Below are 21,498 nucleotides of genomic sequence, written 5' to 3' on the forward strand. Positions count from 1 at the left end.
TAATACCCCTTTAAACCCCTTAAATTTGTGGCTTTTACGCAGATTAAAAAAAAAAAATAAAACAGCATGACACTTTCAGATGCTCCTTTTGTTTGTTTTTTTTCCCCTTGTTTTTATGCTAAGCTAAATCATTGCAGTTTGTAGCTCCATATTTAGTGTGCTATCTGTTCTCTGGTTTGTCTTTGTAGTTCCCATAATCTCCAAAACTCCTGTGCTGCAGAAACCAGAACAAACATGAGTGAAAAGGTCCTGTCAGTGTCAGAGTACTTCCTGGAACACTCACTGCCCTGTATAAAGAATATATTTGACATAAACCTTTCATTGTGTAAAATTCAGTTGTATAAAATGTTTACTGTAACTGTGGGTGCTCTGCTGCACCCATCATCACTATGATGTTGCTGGTGTGTTGACACTGGAGAGTCATTTCCCCTCACTTTATATTAAGCTTCAGGTTTATAATTCAGTTTTAGTTTAGTTTTTTTTTTTTTTTTAAGTTTGTTTGCAGACTGACCTGCTACTCCGCCAAACAGCTTTTAATTCCTTGAATTCATAAGTGTTAGAAAATAACATTGTGTTGGAGGAGGAAGGTGCGTGTTTGTGTGTGTGTAATACGTCTGTTTATGTGTTTTGCCTGCATTTTTTTCTACCTTTATTCCAATTTAAGAGGAAACAGGAGAGCAGCAGTGGAGGCTGCTCTGATGGAACAGTCATGTCATGGGTATCTGGGATGGTATCTGGACATGCTTGCTCTAGAATTCATTTTTGTTTTGTGCCAGAGGAAAACTAATTGAAAGGACCTTTTTAAAAGACATAATGCCAAATGCTCTTCTTTTGCTATTTCAGGGTAAAGCCCCTACACTTTACAATGTTTGCTTGATGAGTTCTTATTTTGTATTTTCCTCTTGTTTGTTTTTTCTGTCCTGCCTACCTCTCAGCCTCTGAGTGAGACTTGGGGGTTTATTGGCTGGTACTGTCAGATCAGTGAGCACTACTCTGTTGATACAGTGAATGTGTAGAAAGCGTTGTAGTATTGCATTGTACGTAATGTATATAATGAATAAAGACTGTATTTTGTTCAAGTTTTCCTAACTCTGTCTTGTTGCTGCCCCTTAGTGGCCAAATGGGTGGTATTACTGACAGCCGCACAGAAAGGAAAATATTGCCCAACAAAAGTGGAAACCTTTATTTGCAAATGTGAATATAATCACCACGGCAATCAATAGTTTACAACTTCCAGTGTGTCAGACCCCTGCTGTTTGCCTTCGACAGCAAACAAACCATAAATACATGAAATATTTGTACTTACAAATAGCTTGGTGATAATGGCACCACTATAGTAAAGTCAAACACCAGACACACAAAAAGGTTGGATTGGAGTGATGGACACACTTGTATATAGTTTGAAGTGGATGTGTGTGTGTATGTATGTGCATGTATATATATACGCACATACATACATACACACACACACACAGACACGCACACACATATATAGCTTTCTTACTTGGGTTAAAGGGTAGTAAAAAGGGAAGTACATTACTTAAACTGAACATCAAAAGTGTTTGGGTGAGGGTTTTTAATCTTAACCCTTCCAACATCAGCAACTATGAAAACAAAACGATATGCACAATATTTACAGAATTTTCTTCAGACATGGCACAGTATTGTATTGACAAATTTCAGCATCTGTGCATATTTGTTCTTGTTACTGACGAGTCAGCACATTTGTTTCGTAAAGGTGAAAGATTATTGCTGATTTCAGGTAATGACTTAATAATCATGAACCTGACACCCAAAAGTATATATGTTAACATTTGAAGTAGGACCTGACAAATTTGCACTTTGGAAAAAAACGATTATCAATTCACAAGTCAATGTCGCATTCATACAAAATATATTTGTAATATTTCACTTGACTTATTTCTATGGCAACAAGAAACAAATTATTCTTCTAACTTTTGCAGTTTGTGCAGTCAGTGCTCACAGATGAAGCACCCACTGTGCTCAGTTTTCCTTTAAGACTGTGGCATTACTACTGACATTTCAGTTGGGCCCTCTTTCAAAGGCAGCAGCATATCATATTGTTTTGCTTTTGTTTTCTGCTTATATCAGTTGTTTGCCTGACATTGTTGCAGGGCTTAGAAATTAATTAGGTGACTACGGTATATGCTGCAGGTTTAGGTAAAAGCCAAAACATCTAGAATGAAGAACCACAGTAATTTGAATTATTCTTGAATTTCCAAATGAAGGTATTTGCATACCAACATTATTTAAACAATAATTTTTAAGCTCGAAGTTTGCTTACTAAAACAGTTTATTTACCCTATTGAATAGTGGGCTGTTTCCTCCTCTATTTAAATGCTGATCATTATTTTTCACAGTTTATTAATTTGATCATAATAAAAAAAAAATCTCAATATTTGGCACTTTGTTGCCTGAGCATGAGCCCAACACCCCAAGGTATTACCTTGTGGACTTTTGCAGTCTAGAGGCAACATGTGACTGTTTGGATAAAACGCCTTCATTTGTCTTATTTTTATCCACCAAGTGTCTTTATGGACAAGTTGAATCTCTTTGAATAAGGTTAGTGCTGAGTGCTACCAGTCCAGCTTTTACAGCCTCATAGTCCATAAACGCTAGCGGAAAGTCACAAAGGCATCTTTGAAGTATCCTGAGGTAATCTTCCTAAGTTAGTTACTGCTGACCTGCCAATTACAGCTGATGTTGTTACCATGCTGAGCTTCTTCTGCAGGTGATCAGTTAGGTGAAACTCCCTGGTCCTTCACACATGCAGAAGCTAATGGCAGAATACCAACAGATGTTTTGGTTCAAATGAGCCGAAGTCCCACAAGGGTCCTGCAAGTAACAAGGGTCAAATAAACATCTTTCAATTGTGCTCTGAAGTCACACTTATATTAAAGGACTTTAAAAGGTAGACCTCCATGTCTTCTTTCACTATAAATCATATTAATTTTATGAAAGTATCAGAGGTCTTGTCCACAGAGAAATGCTGTAGTACACAGCCTGTATTCAGAAACTTTGTGAACTTTGTGATGTCACAACAAATCAAAATCTATCACCTTCAACCAGACCATGAACCCATCCACCTAGACCCACCATTTTCCCTTGCAGTATTTGGTGTTTACATAACATCGGCTTCTTTTTTATTGGGTCAAAAAAAAAAACAAACAAACAAACAAACATTCAGCCAATCAAAAGAGGCTCTTCTGTTTGACTGACTGAGCTATTGTTACTAGAACTCCAGGGAGGGTAGATTTAAAATACAGAGATTGTTTTTCCTTTTTTTTCAAAGGACAAATGGATCCTCTTATGGGCACCAGCACTTCAAAATAAAACACATGAGGGTCAAATGTTGGGACCTTTAAAACTAGTCTACTTCTATAAGCACATCTAAGCATTACTACTTTCAAAGCCTCAGTGCTGATTTCATCAGCTTTTCATTGTTTCTGGGTTGAATTTTAGTTCTGGTTGAGCATAAATACATCAAACAGAGCAGGTCCAAAGTATTAAAGGGGAGGCTTGGTTGCCTTATTGGATACATCTCTCTATCAGAAAGTTTTCTTTTGCTGGGACATGATCCCAGGATTAGGACAGTGAGACAAGTTGCCAGGGTCTGCATTAAGCAAGAAGCATTTGTTTCCTTTATTTGTTTGACCTTGAACTAGCCAGGCCCAGTTGCCATCTCCTTCTACATCTTGTTTTTCTCCTTCTACTCCTCCTACAGGTGCGTATCCTCCTCATCAGGTATGTCTTCCTTCAGCAGGTTGTCAATGGGGACTATCCAGCTGTCGTTGCTGAACTCTCTATTAAGCACCATCTTCTTCTCCTGCATCTCAGGCTGCACCTCCATCACCTCCAGTGTGGGATTGTCATGGTAACCATTCTCCACCGTGTGCAGCTCCTCTGTTAGGTGTTGCTGCAAAGGTGAAGAGAGCCAGTTTGTCACAGAAGGTAACCTCTGACATTATTTTACAAATAGTTAAATATTTCTCATATTTTGGTTTCCTTTAAAAGCCAGATGATTGAACCTTTTTGAACAGCTTACTTGTAAATTTAAAGAATACATTGATATTCTTTAAATTTAAACCCCTTTCTTTGGTTCTTTGGTTTGATATATGACAATTTTTTTTTCTGAGCTCCTTACTCCTAGTACAATAAAAGTCCTTATTGAAAGATATATATTTAAATTAAATGTTAAATTGAATATGTGAAGATTGTTAAATTAAAATATTACAAGGAAAAAACACAAAGGCATCAAAAATTTAAATGTAGCTTAATAAGGGTTGACACCCTCAATGGGAATGGGGATGAACCATATAGTCAGGTCCAGTTTGTTCCATATCATCCATAAATCCTTTGGGGTCACCCCCATCCAGTTCACCACCAGGGAATCAAACCCAAAACTTTCTTGATGTGAGGCAACAACGCTACCGCTTTGCCTGTTTTGGGTCCTTTTGCCTGATAATGGAAACATGCTGATGTTCAACAAGTACACCATCTCATGCTCATCTCATGCTAACGTTAACATTTTAAAAATTTTTGCTCTTTATGCATGGTATTGGATAAAATTGAATTCCTGACCATTTGATGATGCCTCGCAACTGACGTTCTCAGTATCACCACTGCTGAGATCATGAGGACAACATTTCACCTCAAGCTCTGACAGAAACACAATCTTACGTTTGGGCACCGACCTGGTTCTCGTTGTATGGTTTGCGGTGATGGGAAGCACAGACAGCGAGGATCACAATCATGATGAGCAGGGCTCCACAGGATGCCAGGATAGCAATAAGTGTCTTATTGTCTGTTGCTCTTTTCTAATGGAAGACACAATAAGAGAATAAGATCTCTTCACTTTACCATCCTACTTCACCTTTTAAAGGTCACAGGACTTTGGAAGTCAAGTGTTGTTTAAATAAACATGTATGAATCCTTACCTTGGAGATTTCTTCATAATACTGAGATGCAATGCTTGTTTTCACTGTGGGCGACAATAACTTGTTGGCTATGTCTTTTCAGAACATTTAGTTAAACTGATGACTTCAAGAATGGGAGGAAGATGCTTTACCTTTGCCATTTATCTCCACATAGTCAAACTGTACTTTGTCATTTAGCTGCCTCCAGATCAGGGTGCAGTTTCCATCTTGTAAATTCACCATTAACTGCTTGCACACCTCCACCAGTTCTTTGTCATGGTCTTTCTAAATGTGAAATCAGAGATGTAAAATACCAATGAAATTACATATCCATAAATATATATATATATGTACATGAAAAGTTAAATCAACACCACATGGCATTAGTAACATTTCTATAAATAATTAATGCCATTAATAATAAGGTTTTGACAACCTCTAGTGGACTATTGGGACGTGTGAACAGGAATGTCAGAGGTGACACCTGAGGTCACATCTTCCTGTGCTCTGATATGAGGAGCATTTCTTGTATATTATGAAAGATACAGCTGCGTAGAGGTTCTCAGAGAGAGAACAGAAAGTATACAAAAGAGGTGTGGGAATGAAGGAAACGAAGGAGAGGCAGGAAGGGTTCACACTGATATTCTTTTTCCATCCAGAAATTGGTATCCTTTTTTTTGTTATCATAGCAAATGTCACTATTTCCTTTGCTGTTGCTGAATAAGAGCGTCGGAAATCCACTCCAGCCCCAACTTGTGACGAGCTATCAACAATTTTGAATAACATTTGTTTGTTTCAAGAAATTTTTATACAAATGTTGATAAAACAGCACTTTTACACTTCTTTAAACACATGTAAATGATTTATTTCTATTAAATCTTAGAGCCGATGTTCAAGACATTAAAAATGCTTAAATAAATATAACATGGGTTTAGATAACCGCGGGCACCATTTTCAGCAATATTACTAGTGCATAATTACTTGTGAGCTTTGAGAAAATTTTAACTGATGCAGTGACATAAAAGTCATTGCAATATAAAAAAATATTATGGTGCAATATTGTTAGACTACTACTTCTCTACTTTTATTCTACTCTTGTACACATAATTATACCACATTTCTAAAGAGAAGAAAGCCTGATGAGAGTCATATATTTTGTTTCTGTAAATTCAACTGGTCTGAAACAGATATTCAACTCAAAGCTGAAGCTTAGCTTTACCTCATGTCTGCTGTTCAGAGAATACTGCAGAAAGAAAAAACAAACAAACAGAAAAAAGTGTTACTTAACACAATTCCAGAGTCATGTTAAATACATACAAGTAATTCATGTAAAGCAAACATAAGTGAATACACCAGCTCATTGCAGTGTGTCTCACCTGCAGCTTCTTTGGCTGGGGTTCTGTGACAGCCAAGGTGGTGGTGGTTGTTAGGGATGAGCTTCTATTTAGATCTGCAAGTACTGGAGAACTTGCTTTGATCAGGGTGGTGGGGCTTGGGGTCAATGTCATTCCTTGGGTCCCTGATGCTGATGGCTGTGTTGTCACTGTCACAGTTAATTTAATTTTAACAAGAAATAAAACAGAGACGTTTTACATTATTTCACCAGGTAATGAAGCAGCCCAGAACTGAGCACTGACCTTAAGGTTTTAGGGCTCTTTAGCATTGGTTTTGATTGACATGTCTGGAGCCTACATCCACTTATGTACATAGTCTAGGCTCCCAGACAGGTCTTTCTATAGTAATGTGATACTCTTCATCTTGAATCTGGGTGAGGCAATTCAAAGTATAACTTTCCTGTGGTTGGTCAGGTTGTACAGATAAGTGATCAGTGAAATACAAATATGAGTAGATGCACTCCCTCATCGCAAGTTCTTTCACTCATTCACTCTTAATGACTGGCAAGTTAGGCATTGGAATAATACAGGCACCACAGATGATTATCAGAGTTGGGCTGCTGCTGTGTCAGTTCTCTACCATTGCTTTCAATTTTTACCTTTGATTTTGATGCTGCATTAGACTAATAACTGCAGTATTTCAAATGCCAGGGGACAGTGCTGAAATGCTTTAACCCCTCTGTTTCCAGATTCTTGATCTCTCAGAGTTCAAAATGAGCCCTCAGACACAGGGCTGTCATCAGTTTTATGTGCCTTTGTAAGTGTATTTGTGAAGCGATATAGTGAAGTCACTGAAAAACTTACTTCTGGTATTCATCTTGGAAGTGGTGCTGCTGTAAGCTTTGGACTTGCGTACTGCTGTGGTATCTGGTGGGACCTTTGAGATGTTGGTTGTCTTTTTGTAATGAGGACTTGTCGAAGTGACAGATGATTCCATCTTAGAGGTTGGAATGAGGGTGGTCAGTGAAAAAGATTCCACTGGGATTCCACTGTTTTGCAGTGTACTAACAATAGCTGATGGAGCTCTTGTAGAAGTTGCAGGTGTTGTTGTTGCTGCAGTGGCATGTGCTTGACCCATTGTATCGTTTGCAGCAGTCATATTTATAGCTACAGCTGCAAGAGTTGTAGATTTTGGTGCAGGTGTAGGTGTTGTACCACTTACATCTGTTGCAGATGTATTTGTTGCAGTAGTTATAGCTTTTGCAGTAGTTGTAGATATTGCAGTAGTTGTATTTTTTCCAACAGTTGTAGCTGTTGTAGCAGACGTATCAGTTGTTGGTTTTGTAATAGATTTAACTGTTGATACAGGAGATGTATCAGCTGCTTTGGTTGAAGTTTTTGCTGTGGTGGGAGCTGTTGTGGAATTTGTATCTGCTGAAATGGTGCCATTTGGACAGACAGTGAGTAGAAGGAGGCCTAAAGAGACAATAAACAAAACAAAACAAGTTAAGTGGGAGTAGCAGGGATCATTTGATTACAAAAATTACTTGGTGTGTGAAGCGACTGGCATTCATCATCTTACAAGGCTGGCAGCAATATGTGTTTAACTGATGCAAACATTCAGTTGAATAAAAGGGACTCCTCTGAGTCTCACCCTCTTAGTGACAGTGTTCAGTCGGTCAGTGTTGAAGCAACTGCTTAATGCTGCATTCGCATGCTGCTAGAGTTGTAAGCTGGAAATCTTATTTAATTTTCAAAATGTTACAGATAGACTCATAATATTTGATTCAGTGGCAGCTGGCCCGTGGTCAGTGACATATCAGTCTTGTAAATTAATCAGGGACATCAGATAGATCGAGTTTCTAAAACTCTTGGTTGAAAGGATACCTCTTAAATTTTTTTTTAAATGTCACGAATATTATGATATTGATATTATATTGTGAAGACAAGTCAATAACACTTTGTTCACTGTATTTAAAGGCACTTACAAAACAAGATAAATATTTTCAAAATAATGTTTCTATCTTTATCTGATCAGGACTTTTTCTCACTTCTTTGAGCGGAAAATCAAGAAAAATCAGCTCAAAAGCCTCTAATGCTCTTAATATCTTATTGTCAATGTCTCTGTCTTTATTCTGTCAACAAAATAAACTCATATAAGCACGCACAAGTAAAGCAGTAATGCTCCAGCCAAGGGGTCAGACTGATTCAACTAACTTATCATAACATATGGGAGGAAGCATTACACATTCCCAAGAAAAAGAAACCCATACATGGCTTGAATTAACATTAGCTTTAGTCATCATTGTCTTTATTATACAAGAGGTCATAATCTCTCCTCTGAGAAGCCGCATGCTTTACTGTAGACCTAGACCTACTGTAGACCAGAGCTAGCTGGTTAGCTCACAAATTTCACAAAAAAATCAGAGGGTCTAACAAAAGCTGGCAATAAACTGTACGCCATTTGCGACACATGAGCACCAATGTGCTGAAACATTTCTCTCATCTCAGGAAGTGACACCAACTTATTGTTTTCATTTGAACTCTGAAAGTGAATGTGTGCGGACTTGATGTGCGTGTGTGGAGTTCATTGTTTAGGAGAAGATTGTTCATTTGCGTTGGAAACAAGCTGTGGCCGAGGGTGTGGTGCCTTTAACTTTATTGTGTGTGGCATCCTGTCATGTTCACTATAAATAGAGAAGGACAAGGCCGAAACTTAAATCAAGAAGTCCAACAGCAAGGGCCAACTCCTGGCACTCCTTTTGCCTTAAATTTCACAGTACAGAAAGGAAAAGAATGACCCCTCTTTTTATATGAAGATAGAATATATAACTCTGAGTCAGTGTTTCAGCATCTTTCAACATACTGCTTTTTACTTGCTTGTCTTTGCATTCCATTTGTCAACATCATTTGCAGCAGACAGACTCAATAGGAGAGCAGTTGGTGAACATTTAGGAGCAAGAGCTAGATGTCAGTCACCTCAGGAGCTGGTGGAAATCTTGGACAGCAGGACGCTCTCTACCAGTGACCGCATGTGCTTGCATGTGTTGCATGGCCCCAGATTTGTGTATGAAGCTGGTCCTTTAGGGAGCACATGAAGCGTGATATTCATATAAACCATGGAGGGATTATGAGGAAGAGAGGACAATTCAACCATCCTCCGCCCTTTGACCAGTGAAGGTCAGAAGCAGCTCCCTGTCTCCCTGGGGTTCTAATGCTTGGTTCGAGCAGGGATCCGCCAAGTTGTGTACAATGTGAGCGCCACTATCCATACATATTTAAGGAGAATGACACCATGGCTGGAGGGTGGAGACTGTTTGAATTGTCCTCCCTTCCTGACTGCCATTTTTTAAATAAATGCCCCCACACCCAGAGAAACATGGAGAGAAGAAGAAACACAATCTGACTGTTAATACTTTATCAGTCCACACTGGACAGCAGGAGGCTCTCTACCAGTGACCACATGTGCTCTTTTTGCCATACAAAACAACAACACAGAGCTCAGAATTTTGCCCGAATTTTGCAAAAACTGCAGTCTGGAATGCTAAAGATAAATTCCTGTAACAAACACACAAAGGGTAAATCTATTACACCATATTGATGGAGTCAAATCTAAACTCGGTGTTTCTATAAAAATCCTGGGGATGTAGCTCAGTGTTGTACTACTTGCTTTTCAAAACCTCAGCCACAGGGATAACCAGTGGTAGCCCCTTGCTGGTTCCATATGTCAAAAGATATATACCATGTGGACATACTTCTGTCCATTACTGTGAAACTACCCATTTCTGGTTGTAGAATACAGATGCATTACTCTTTTTCTATCAAACTAACTCATATATAGATTCTGTTGAGTTTACAAAGGTTGTCAAAAGTTTTATAGTAACGTTTGTATGTTTTTGTGTGGCAGTTATGCAGCCAGTTAGCCATCAATTTCTACCCCTGACTGATGTGCATCTGATCGTGAATTTGCACTGTGCCCATTAAATGGAGAAGAGTAAATATATGAATGTAGCTGTCACTCCAAAGTTCTAGCAGGACAAAGCAGCTCTGTTAGTTTGGTGACAGCCCACACAAAGGCCCCGCTGGACCCAAGAGTGGACATACAAGCATGGGCTTGGAACGCTGGTGTGAAGGAAGGTGAATGTCTGAAACGAATAAAAGAAAGGAAAGTGAAAGGGAAGAGGGGAGGGAAGGAGGGGTGAGAGGAGAGAAAATGAAGAGGGACTGAACAGTCATGCAGGAATTTCACACCACACTTTTGCACAAACACTCAAAATAACGCTCACACAGTTACGCAGATAATCTAACAAATTACACAGTACTTGTCCTTGGACAGCCTGATCAATGGTTAACACACACGTGTGCACGTCATGAGCTGATCACCGGAGCCTCCATTCAATTGGAGAAGACACACTTTTACACTGCACTTTAATCAATCAGTAATCTACGAACTTAATATAATATCTATTCTAAGTCATATCTATCCAAAACAAACACACGAAAAGCAGCTTTGGTTAGCTGCAGTGAATACAGCCATTGAAGACAGTTGTAGCATTAAAATACAGAATTTAACTGAACAAAAGCTGCGACAACAGGGCTAGTGCCACAGGTAAATCATTGGCCTGAGGAGGGACTGAGAGCAGTGACACAAGGTTTCCAAAGGCCTCCGATTCTTTCTGTTCAAACTACTTTTACAAAAGAGTCACGAAGGTATCATATAATAACATATCCTGCTGAAAATACTTCATTTAAACCAGCCACATCATTATTGATCCAGCTGTGATTAGAGTTGAAGTTGACAGTTAAATGACCAGCTCATCCAAATTCAAGGTAACACCTGTACAATAAGACACCACCAAAGTTTAACTGGAACATTGAGTGAGTGCAACTTTCATAAGGAAGAGAGTGTGTATGTATGTTTCTTCTTCTCTCTCTTTCTCTCTCTATCTCTCTCTCTCTCACACACACACACACACACACACATACACACACACACACACACACACACACACACACACACACACACACTCACACACACAAACACACACACACACACACACACACACACACACACACACACACACACACACACACACACACACACACATTTTGCTCACCATTAAGGGAGGAGTCATTTTCTGCTTTCCTAAACACTTTGTACAAAATGGGAGTTCACACAAAGTAATAAGGCAGATGAGAAGATTACTGAGAAAATAAGGAGGAAAAGATGAAGGCAGGAGAGGAATGAGGAGGCCCTCATACTGAAAGGAGGAGGAGGAGGAGGTAGGTGAAGGTCCATGTTGGTACCAGCCACAGGCCTGATTAATGGACACCTGGGTCAGTGTGGCATGCTGGGTAGAAGGAGGGAGTGAGAGGTTAGTGTAGCGATGAAGGCGAGCAGCTCTTTATCTGCCGCATCAGACAGGGATGGAACACTGGACGTTTATGCAGAGATTCCTCATTGAGAGAAATCTGTGTCCACATCCCAGCCATGCCTGGTCTTTAAAAACCAGATCCACTGCACCTGGATGCACGGTGATTCCAAAAGGGTGCCTCAGACCTCCAGCTGTCCTTAAGGGGAGGCTGGAAATCTTAGCTGCACGGTTGTTTCATTCCCAAGGTGAAATGGAGGAAGAAAGTAAAAAATAAAGGATTCTCTCCCTTTGTTTTTATTCCAAGGTTTTTCTTCTTAACTGTGGACAAAGCTTGTGAAACATTGAAGCTTTCAATGGGATGAATAAGATTGTGTTTGGAGGTGTGTTCAAGGAAGCACAGAGATTATAATTCTATTTGAAATATATATATTTTTTTTTTATGATGGCTTGTGGGTGATGCACAGTTAAGAGTTAGAATAAATGGGTCGATCATAAGACAATATTTAGAACTGAATATTAGCAAAATATAATTGGCTGAAAAGGTAAAATGCTCCAGGCTGAGGTTACAACTGTTCCGGTTCTCTGTGGGTGAACTGGATGTGGAACAATGAGGAAATTAATGCACGAACCCGTCAAGGGTTTTCACACCTTTCAGTCAAAACAAAGCATACCAGTCCAAATTCTCTTTTGGCCTGCAAATCAACACACCATGCACATCTATGATCAGACTATGTGAACAAATTTCCATGCAAACTGGAGTCTCATGGCCAGACGGCAGAAAAAAACATTTAATATCACTTTCATTCACGCTTTTCTGGATGTCTCCTGCCCCCCTCATGCTTGTTGGGACCCTAATGTTAGAAAGGTTCAAATTCAAAAGTTCAACTGTTCTCCTATGTGAGATGGCCAAGCAGGCAGTGTGTCCCCAGCCGCTGGTATCTCAACAGGCCAGGAACTCCAACCAGCTGTTATCTTGTAGGAAACAAGTGTACAAAGAAAGGATATCATATCACCTCACCTCAGCTTTTATGTGGTAGTTGCTGCAGTTGGCAATATTGTTGGAGGTATTAAAAAGAATTAAGAATGAAAAAGTTGCTAAGAAAGCTGTTAGGGTTAGCAGAAGGAGTGAAACAGTGGCCTAAATCATGACAATAAACGTACCAAGCCTGAAGAACCTTGAAAAACATACCTTCATGACAAATGCACTATATAAAACCTACTGAAAAACACTGGGCTGCTTTTATGAAAAAAAAAAGAAAAAAAAAAACTAAACAAAACACAGGAACCTTTGAAACATTTGGCAAAATAAACCACCTTTGGGCAGCAGGATGGTTTGCCTAGTTTGCCTGGCTCTAGCTGAAAAATCACAAAATCCACCTGTGAGGACCTCACACTAAATCTCACTGATGAATATGTTTTATCCTGTTTGTTAAACCTGTACTTAAACAAAAGGGTAAAAACAACAAGTTCTTGCTTCAACTTAAAAACAAAAAGTACTAGAAAGCAACACAGCCACACAAAGCAAAACACACTGTAGTGATAACAGAGTTAAACACAGATGCACGTTCACACGCAAAGAAAATGTGTCTGGCTTTTATTTTTAGAAAAAGTGCTGACAGCAACCAGACTGAGTTTTGGCCAAGTGTCACATGTTTTGTTTCACACATTCAAAAAATAAAAGCCTCCCCTCTGAATCCACCTGCTGCAGTGCTGAGAAAGTTGCATAATTAAAGAAAACTGTCACCCAGTGAAGGAGCTCAGGAGGGGCGCTTCATTATTCAGCCTCCTTCTTTCTGTGGATGGAGCTCTTAAAAGACTGTGTGCGTGTGTGTGCGTGTGTGCGTGTGTGTGCGTTGAGGGACGGGGAGGTGGGGGAAAGGGGGGACACTGTTTAAAGGACATGTTAGTACTTTCACCTGCAACACTCTCTGATGCTTTTTCTTGCAGCTGAAGTTGTCCACAGATCTGACTTTCCTCTATCAAGCGGCCCCTCCTGTCTTCCCTGATATGTTACATGAGGTATTAGCTATACACACAAGCACTGAATGCTCATGTTCACACCTACAGTATAATATGAGCATCAAACAAGTTAGTAAAACTTGTTGAAAGGATAATTAATAATTATGTCAGGAGGAAGTAGCAAAAAATAAGTTTCTGTGAATCTGCACTCCAGTAAAGGAAAGGGAGTACTGGCCTGAACTTAATCACAGTTTTGAGGTACTTTTACTGTTTTGCATTATTTGTGTGATGGATGAGACCTTGAAGACTTTATATTCAAAACTATATATAAAACAAATAAATAGTTCCATCTTGACATGCCACAGTATATTGTGAATTGCTCACTCAGTATTACAAATATATATATATAAATTATCACTTAACTTTTTCTCAGATACTTTGAGTTGCCTCCTTTTTTTCACTTAAACAATATTTTTACGCAGGTAAGATTTTTAATTCAGGACCTTTTACCTCATCATGTTGGTACAGTACTTTACTCAAGTAAAGGATTTTAATACTTTTTCCACCATTACTTTCACAAATGGCACTGCAATAATAGCTTTACCCATAGAAAGCACAGAATGCCTCCTTTTTAAGTTTCTTTCACATAAAACATTTGTACATAGCTCCTGCAGCATCACACTACTGATGCTCACATTGCACTTATACAGCTTAGTTTAGCAGCTTTAAAGTAATGCTGAAGCACACAGGGACTTTGTGCCTTGAACCCAAAAACACCATGTGTAATACTCATATATGCAGGTTAACTATTCAAACATCACAGAGAAAAACTGCAAACAAAGCAACACTTCAACACTCCCTCTGAGGAACATCACAGGCATATATATGGGAAAATAAACTGGACTCACTTAGTGAAAGTAGCATCCACGTGATCCTCATTGTTGCTCTTGTCCGGTTACTTGTTGCTTCTCCCAGATGCATTTATCATTCGTGCAGTGCTGCACTATAGTCCCTTACTTTGTTTTGGGAACTGTTTTACAGATCATAAACCGTCTTGTCACGCCTTTCTCCTTCAATTTGTATCTTAAGTAAATGATCTTGCCCAACTTATTGTGTTTTTTCCTTCTTCTTTTTAACTGAAAGCCAAGAATGCTTTTGTTTGTCCCTGCTGCCTCTTTCTCTACTCTCCTTGCAGAGTTGGGGATTTGTGGGAAGAGTGTTTCTGCCGTTTCCTTGGCTGCACCGTTGTTGCTCAGTGTCTCTCTCCCCCTCTCTGTATTGTGCTCAGTCAGTCCTCTCTCCTGTAGTAGCTGTTAGCAGCCAGAGTAGCAGACCAGGATCATTCAGTCAATCAGCCCCTGCCTCCCTTATCATGAAAAAGCAGGGGCAGACCTAGTATGGTCCAATCCCACAGCTCTGGACGCTCTGCTGCTGGGACATTTTCAATAACAAAGGAAGTTGTGAGACAATGTGTTCCCTTGGTTTTGAAGTTTTCCTAAAATGGCCCATGACTCAAGGATGTAGGGTGAAGTCACATCAACATTGATTTATCAAAGGACAATGACCTGTTTAGATTGACATTGTCAGTATGTCTTCATTTTCACTGCATTTTTTTTTTTTTTAAATATATGCAAAAGTGTAACGTGGGTCAAAGCTGATCTAAACAGGCCTTTGGTCACAGAAATGACAAATTTGCATCGTTCAGATGTCATTTTATTGACCAGCATTTACAAACATGAAAGACTATACATATACATATCCATTCTATATATTTCATATAAGCAGTTGATTAGGAAAAACCACACTTCACAATGTACCACCATTCCATGCACCATACCATACCAATTGTAGCTATCAGTGAAACATGGTGGCACAAATCCATTCGTGTCTAGGACTTGTAGACTGGAATGTCAAACAAATCTCAAATCTTGAATTCAGACACAATTGAAGTTATTGCATTTTGCCCCAAACACCTTAGGAAACCAACTGTGATTATCACTGAGGGAGATGACCACCCTCCCTGAGTCTGCTTCTCTTGGAGGTTTTTCTGTCACCAAGTGCTGCTCACTGTGGGAACTAAGCTTCTCTTTATTCTTCTAAGTTCTTAAACTAACCCTGTAAATGCTTTGAGATAATGATTTAGTGTGAATTGAATGAAAGTGAATTGAAATTAAATGAACATGTGTGGATTCAGATTAAGAATCCAAACCTTACTAAGACTTGCTCCAAGAGACCTATGGGTGTTTGTCTTCAAGGTAGACACCAGACGCCAACAGCTACAGCTCCATCAAATGATCCATCATTGATCATTTATTCATCCTCTACTGCTTATCCATATCCAGTGCTGGAACCAGCTCCTGCTCACATTGGATGATGGTGGGGGTCACCCTGGACAGGTTGCCACTCTGTCCCAGGCCCAACACATAGACAGAGACGAACAACCACTTGCACTCACACTCAGACCTACAGACAATTTTGAGTCACCAATTAGCCCAGATATGCATGTCTTTGGACAGTGGCATGAAACCGGTGCACCCGGAGGAAACCCACATAGGCATGGGGAGAACATGCAAACTCTGCACAGGGAGCCCAATCCACAACCTTCTTATTATTAGCAACAATGCTAACCACTATGCCACCGTACTGCCTCAAATCATCCATTCATGGAATTTTTCTTACAAATGAGGCTTTTTACTACCTCTATTTCTACTTTGGCAACAGAATAAAGTTTGGCCACAGCACGGCACAAAATCCTGAGTCTATAACTGGGAACACAAGTCCAGCTGGTGCTGTGCTTGACTTTTGGATTAAAGTCAGGCAGTATGATCCCAGCAGGAACTACGGAGTCGTTGCTAGTCATTTGTAGCCATGACGACAGATATTCACAAGCATCCCAACAAATGTTTTGAGGGTGCTTTCTCTCTGCCTTCATTCACTTGATTTCAAATCTGTTCTGAATGACAAGTCAGAACTGGATTTATTCAGGTCAAGTAAGTAAATCACTTAACTGCCATTGTGCTTTTCAGGACTTCCAGCATGTTCCCCCTGCCTGCTGAGGGGAAGTCTGGGAAAATAGGAGAGATAAGATCAAGGGTGTGGAGATTTTCCTGGGTGTTTCCTGCTGCTGGAGCAGTTAAGCATCATTAATAAAGAGCTGTAGAGACGGACTAACTGAGTTTCAAAGACACGATCCCAACATCAGGAGTTGCATCTGTAAAGGAAGACTAAAGGAACCATTTTATTGGACCAAAAAAGCCACTGAATGACTTGAAGAGTTTCATTGTGGTTGATAATTAGCAAACATTAAATCTGACTCAACCAGAATGAAGCTGATGCTTAGAAAAAAAGTCTAACAGAAAAAGTCTGGAGAAATGTGGCTTTTGGCAGACATGTAAACTGATGTTGGATTTTGAAGGCAGTGTCAGCATGCTGTATATGTGTTCCTTTAGTGAAAGTGCTCAAGCAAGGTTAGGAAGTTGTGTCTGTTGTGTTACTCAATCTGATTAGCACTGATGAATATCTGAATGTGTGCCTGCATGCATGACTGCAGGCGGCCATCCTCATTCCTTCCGCTGCCCATCGGAATGCCATGTTAGCTTTTGCACTCACAGAGTAGTTTGATATTGGATAGATTTGCAGATCAACCCTTTTGCAAGGCCTAGATGATCCCTGTCGATAGGACAGCTGGATCCAGAATCATAGATTGAATTTACAGATGAATGTCCACTCTAGGTGTCAGGTCCATTAGCCTGTAATATAATTGTAAAATTCAGCCAAACATGAATGTAACCAACACTAAGATAGCAATATATGTTTTGTGTTTCTGTCTCATGTATTGGATCCATGAAGCATGCTTGCTAAATTAAAAACATGCTCCATCAGGATGTTTTGATGACCTACTGTTTTTAATAACTTGAATGTTGTTAAAACTTTAGTCTTAACACACTGCAATGTGGATATGGAATAAATAGTTCTGAATACCAAATGGGAAGTCCAATGCTGACCCGACCGAACACTCAACTGTCCCTCTGTGTTGCTGTCCAGTCAACAATGAGCATGAGGCCTGAACACTGTTTGTTAACACACTGATGTTAACATCCACAATTATTTCAGCTTCCATCTAGATCTATAAATGTCAAATAAGATGGGCTTGCAGAAACCAGAAGAAACTATATTTGGAGGGGAAGGTGGCTTATGTGGAGTGAGGGGAGGATTTGACCTGCTTTTTGCTCCTGATCGTCAAAAAGTAACCATGTACAGTCAGTCAATCACACTGTAGCCAACACCATGGTGTATTGTAGAAGACTTCAAACTGAAGAACATGATCAAAAACTCATGAAGAAATTGAAAATAGGGCCATTGTCACATACGCTTCAATTAAATCTAACTTCTGTTTATGATAGTGATTAGATAGGGGTGGCCAAAATGCTCGAACTAATCTTAAAAATGGTGGTCCACAAGCCAGTGTGGGACATGGATGACTGTATCGGCAGTAGCTTTGACACATGGATAGAGATCCCTGAGAAAATCCCAGATTGAGGGAGGGGGAGAGGAAAGGCTGTGTTTCCTGAATGGACTGAGTTTGTGTTTCTTGTCATTGGTCTGTTCATCATCTGTGACTCATGAGTGTAAAGGATGTTCATCACCCAGTCCAATGTTATTTTCAGCACTTGCATGTGCTTTATGTCTGAGATTGCTCAGTAGCTTTTGCCATTGCAGGATGTTTTCAAGGCCGGGACCAGTGCTGACATTTTGTGCTATTATTCAATAGTTTAAAGTTAATTTAATTCAATTCAGTTTTAAGTTACGTTAGGCGGGTTAGGGTTATGGTCATCGACTTGTTTTTGACATATTTCTATTGTTACACCCCACAAATCCTTCTCACTCCCAAGTTTGATCTCCCTCAAGGTGGAAACTCCATATCTCCATCATGTCAGGTCAAGATGGTCTGAAGTGACTTCATTTCAGAATGTGGCTTTAGTCACTGTGGTAAAGATGCGTGTGTGGTGAATGTTGGCAGCAAGCCAAGCCCTCTCATGTCTGGCGTTTGGAATTCCTCAGCCGTGAGCTCAGCTGCCTGGTGCCGGCTGGCACTCGACTCGTTTTGTCCAATCTGCAGGCCCAGGTCAGCACTCGTTCCCTCCCATGCCTCATTAGCCTGCTACAATCACAGGGTCATGCCAGGAATGTGTGAGTGCATTCTTCCCTGTACCCCCCAACTCCCCAACAGTAACCTCCTCAGCACCTTCTGGGTCTCCTTTAAACACTCACTGGCCCCCACCACCACAGTACTCTCCTCACACATACTCCCTCACTTCTAACACAGCACCCCTTGTACATCTCCTCTCCCACCAATGGCTCCCACCTCCCACTCTCTCCCCAGCTATACCAGAGCTTTCTGAAATTCTCCTGAGACTTGGTACCAATCGCAGGAAGATAACGTCCTAATCCTCCCCACGATTTAGTGCTGGTTTAGTATCGGCTTTGGCAGATTTACAGTGATTACATCTGACATCTGTGTGTCAGGGTTCTGGCTAGATGAGTGTAGTTCAGTGACATTCTCTGACTAACATGATTAATGAACTTTTTCTTCTTTTTTGGGAGGAACTGAAACAGATCAGTAAAAGGAAAGAGAAAATGTTCCCAATAGAAGCACAATTCAAGACACAACACACCACAGGGGTAGTACATTTTATCGCAAGCTCCGGTGCATTCAGTCAGTTTATTTAAAAAACAGATAAAAACAAAGTGTTTCTCTCCTGGTGAAACATGAAAATTCTTTATTTGTCAGAAACCAGAAGTTAGAACTATGAGTCTTTAGAGACACTGAAACATTATCATAACCAGTAAAAAATTGTGAGTAAGAGCAAGGTGACAAATCTGCCTTCCAAAAAATAGGTCATGAACCTGGATTGAAAGAAAGTGAGGCTTGTTCTGTTGGAGGTCTTCCTGTTAAAATGGAGTTTTTCCTCCCTACTGTCACCAAGTGCTGGTGATCTAATGCTGGAAACTATGGTCTATGCTATGATTTATGGCTATGTATTTTAATGAAATGAATTTGAATTACATAGACAGACAATGGCAAGCATGTTATTATTTTTTTTCTCATCACAGCACATCTTTTAGGCATTTTGGCGTTTTGCATTTTGCAAAAACGTTGCATTCCACCTGGGAAAAACACTAAATCCAATCACTTGAATCTGATGGTAAGTAAGGGAAAGATTTTGGAGATATGGGCTGTGTTGGTAATTACCAACTGAACCTGCAAAGGGCTTTCTATCAATATAGTGAGTGGTAACAGAGCTGAGACTGATGGGAATGTCAAGGGAACAGCACAGTAATAAGTCTTTATCATCTGAGGGCCAAGAATATTACAAAATAGTGTAAAATCTAAACCACTTTTTGGAGTACTGTCAAAGTGGGTAGTCCATGCTATGAAATATAAAAATTCTAGATCAGAATCAATCCTCTTAGATTCAATGATCAACATAATTTCATGTCAGCGTAACATGTTTGGTATTAATGGAATTCTTTACTGAATGAAATTTGACTGAACCATACAAGTTTCCGCTGAGTATAATGGTCATTTATTCTTGGTTCTCCACAGATCGAGGTAAACTAATGGAAATTTTGAGCCGCAATTCAATGAAACATTCAAATCTTCATAAATATACATAATAAATATGTATAACTCCAAATCTGCTCATAGTATAGCGATGAGAAAAAGGTAGAATACTTTAACTTGAAGCAGATGGATGAAGGATATGTGTTGGAGTGGTGGATGAAGAATAGTAATCTTTCATCAGGAAAATGTTTGTCAGTATTCCTCTGTTCTGCTCAGTGTATCTGATGCGGGAGGACGCCTGACATGAGATTAATGGTAGGACGCAGAGCACTCCACACCTTGTTATCAGAAGCCTGGTACCAAGTAGAACTGCATCTGGAACCTAAAGTACAGTGTGTGTCTTTAGGAATGTGTGTGTGTGTGTGTGTGTTTATCTCTCTGACAGAGAAAGAAGTTTTGGAATGGTTCAATTTGGTTCAGGAAATTCTGATCAGTGCTCAGTGCTCCTTTCCTCTCCTTTGACTGTCAAAAACTCTGTAGTCTGTAGTTCCTTCACTTCTCTCTGCCACACAAACGAGTGGACAGATGTCAAGGGTCAGAAGGAGGATGGGCGATGTGCGTGCAGGACCCGCAGGAACATTCTCCAGATGCGAAGCCTGTGATGAAACCCTGAGGCCGAGGAGTCTCAGAGGAGTCAGTGACAACAGGGGTCCAGCTGACAGGCAGATATGTCTATCTGCCTTTGATAGGAAACACAAAGCACACTGACTTATCTGGAGCTTCTTCTATGTGGCTACATTTCAGACTGCCACCTTAAACTGTTGGTGAGATCCACAGCAGACTCAGCCTGTCCACTTTAGCACTCCCATGTGAATATATGAGAGTTCCTTCTTCACAGCTTTTCTCTGGCAAAACTCTTTATCAATGTGACGCTTCAGATTTCATCCTCTTCATCCATCCTTTTTTTTTCTTTGCTGTGTCAGTGCCATTTTCCTCTGCTGACGTTTCATGAATACCTTTACACATATAGTGACATGGCAATAATAACTTTTGTAGTGCTGGCAGCAGGGCCTAGAAAAGTCAGCGTCAAAAAGATCATCACAAGAACCACTGTGATTGTGGTACTTTATGGCTGCAGTATTATTATGTTTGTGACAGCTACAGTTAAGATATTCAAGTGAATTTGGCGAACAAGGGTGCTCATTGAAAAAAGGAATCAGCACTGACTGTTGGGAGGAGAGACTGCTAGAACAACATCCATCCATTATCTTTACCGCTAGTCCATGCTGGATTGCTGGAGCCATTCCCAACTGACCTTGAATGAGGAC

The 21,498-nt window shown here is 40.0% G+C and overlaps 1 protein-coding gene across 1 annotated transcript; it reads right to left on the reverse strand.

Annotated features, from left to right (window-relative positions):
• Positions 1-1,159: 1,159 nt before the first annotated feature.
• podxl (podocalyxin-like) lies at positions 1,160-14,964 on the reverse strand. Its single transcript, XM_029495659.1, has 8 exons — positions 14,514-14,964; positions 7,136-7,747; positions 6,314-6,480; positions 6,157-6,180; positions 5,090-5,222; positions 4,959-5,002; positions 4,716-4,838; positions 1,160-3,937 (listed from the first exon to the last, which is right to left on the reverse strand). Exons 1-8 carry the CDS (start codon positions 14,584-14,586, stop codon positions 3,740-3,742), a joined length of 1,374 nt encoding a protein of 457 aa, XP_029351519.1. The 5' UTR covers positions 14,587-14,964; the 3' UTR covers positions 1,160-3,739.
• Positions 14,965-21,498: the final 6,534 nt, after the last annotated feature.

Source organism: Echeneis naucrates, chromosome 23 (genome assembly GCF_900963305.1).
Source record: "Echeneis naucrates chromosome 23, fEcheNa1.1, whole genome shotgun sequence".
NCBI classification, from domain to species: Eukaryota; Metazoa; Chordata; class Actinopteri; order Carangiformes; family Echeneidae; genus Echeneis; species Echeneis naucrates.

Coding starts and splice junctions, on each gene's coding strand:
- podxl (XM_029495659.1), bottom strand. CDS start 14,586: ATGCATCTGGGAGAAGCAACAAGTAACCGGACAAGAGCAACAATGAGG. Junction 7,748..14,513: donor GTGGATGCTACTTTCACTAA/GTGAGTCCAGTT, acceptor TTGTCTCTTTAG/GCCTCCTTCTACTCACTGTC. Junction 4,839..4,958: donor ATTATGAAGAAATCTCCAAG/GTAAGGATTCAT, acceptor GTCTTCCATTAG/AAAAGAGCAACAGACAATAA.